The 2,017-nt window shown below is 43.5% G+C and overlaps 1 protein-coding gene across 1 annotated transcript in view; it reads right to left on the bottom strand.

The window, feature by feature from the left end:
- The window catches only part of LOC107088873 (septin-9-like), a 110,521-nt gene that overhangs the window by 34,742 nt on the left and 73,762 nt on the right, over positions 1–2,017 (bottom strand). Inside the window, exon 3 of the mRNA XM_015381326.1 lies at positions 444–629. Within this exon, the coding sequence (XP_015236812.1) occupies positions 444–629 (186 nt within the window). The remainder of the gene's footprint in view (positions 1–443; positions 630–2,017) is intronic.

The raw sequence follows: 2,017 nt of genomic DNA, 5'->3' as shown, positions 1-2,017 counted from the left end.
ATAAAAACAAATGCATATATGCATTTGTTTTTATCGATAAGCTTTTTTTCTATATCGCCCAGCCCTACGGTAAACAGCCTGACAGAGCAGCACGTCTGCTGCTAGTACTAGTTTGCTCCATTCAGACTCATCTGCTGGTATTTCTAATGCCAGTTTAGCAGAGTGCTTGGCGTCAGCCTTCCTGTTATCAGACCGAAGTCTTGCTCTCTCTTGCCATTCCTTAGGTTTGTTTTCTCCCTACCAGTACTGAAAATTAGGCAACATGGGGTCTTCCTGCGTCACCCCCAGCACACATAACACTTAATGGTTGGTGATAGGGCTTAGGTAGGGTTTGTTCCCTTTCAATATCAGGGCCCGTCTAGCTAAACTTAGCATTTTCTTTGTGCATGTCTTCTCTGGTAATGTTTGAGTTCCTGTTAAATGGTTTCATGTCTGCAACTTACCCACAACCATTAGGTTGAGCTCAAAGCCTTGCTTCATGGCCTTCCTCCTCATCTGCTCCAGGATGGCATCGATGCCTACGTAGCTGAAGTCCCCCGCATGGCTCTTCTCCCCTTTGCCTGGGGGGATGGGATGATGGGGCTTGGCGGACTCAGACATGTTGCTGTGGCTCAGGCTGACCTCTGACCCTGAGGAAAGGCAGGAGGCAGAGGATGTGTTCACTGACCATAATATTGGATTCATCAAGTTAAAATAGGTGGAAGTAAAGCTCAAAGGGAATTCCTCAGGATGGAAAAATAAGTAGAACTGAAGCGAAGAGTAATTGGAGGTTAAAGGCCTTTGAAGATAATTCTTCTAAGTAGTTCATTTCCTGTGTGAAACGGGGTAACACTTCAAATCACAATGCACTGCACCTTTCCGTTATTCAAATAACAGCAGCATTTTAATATAACTTTAAAATCAAATCAAAGACATAAAAGCATCTATTTAACGCAGCTGCAAAGCAAAAAAAAACACTTTTAAAGAACAGATGCAGAAATTCGACCTCAGGTGAGAACTCTGGCGCTGCTTTGCACAATTCCAGAACATGAAGACAGGCGCGAACCAGAAGAACGTGGTTTGGACACGAAGCGGCCGGGACAAATGAGAGCTTACCTCAGTTCAGGGGAGGACCGCTCGTCAGAAAAACCAACACAGTCTGCAGCGAGCAACGCGGCTCGGCTCTGCCAAAATGAGCTAGTGTTGGCTTGCAGAAGTCGACTCACTCCTCTCTCTGGAGGAGGAGACAACAGCTTCCTGTGCTCTAACAGAAACTTTTGCTTGTCTGTGGTTTGAAGTCAGGCACGTCAAACCACAGACGTACCTAAAGCTGAATGGTAGCATAAATCCTGATTTTATTCAGTCTGCAGGTAATGAGCGTCACATATCCCATAAGAGAGAGTTCAGATGAAATACTGCTTCACTTTTTGATCTTTGAAAATAGCAAAATATGTATTTTTAATGACCTGTGCTCCTTTGCAAGACAGTTAAGCTCAAATCAGATTGAAGAATTGCATTTACTGCAGCTCTATGCTTTGACTGAGCCCTGCTATGCAGATGATTTGGTATAAACCTTTCCTCTGTGTTTTTGGTTGCATGTTTAGGTCTAACCTTCTGCAAGAAGATGAACACAAACACTCGTATTGAGTCTAATGCTGCTTCTAACAGGTTATATTCTCTACCTGGTATTGATTTTCACCAACAGCTCAGGTTGGTTTCTCTGCACTCTCTAAAGAAAAGCATCGCTTTACCCCAATGCTGCCACAGCTGGTGTTTCATAAAGGAGATTTTAAATTGGTGCGGAGCAAGTTCCCTTCCTTGACTTTTCTCCTTCTTATTCTTCCCTTCAAGGCTAGATTTGTAGTACGCACAACTAACAGATGAAAGGTAGACAGCTTCTTCCATCTGAGCTGTGAACCGGGCAGATTTACCATTAGGCAAAACTAGGGCCCCAAGTTTCTGGGGGCCCCATAAAACACATTCTACATGTATGGTTAATAAAGCTATTCCTTATTAGTGCATATTATGTTTTTGATAA

Source organism: Cyprinodon variegatus, unplaced genomic scaffold (assembly GCF_000732505.1).
Source record: "Cyprinodon variegatus isolate N-32 unplaced genomic scaffold, C_variegatus-1.0 Scaffold12, whole genome shotgun sequence".
Classification (NCBI taxonomy): Eukaryota; Metazoa; Chordata; class Actinopteri; order Cyprinodontiformes; family Cyprinodontidae; genus Cyprinodon; species Cyprinodon variegatus.
Note: the sequence above shows the minus strand (reverse complement) of the source record. Positions and strands in the feature narration are given on the sequence as shown.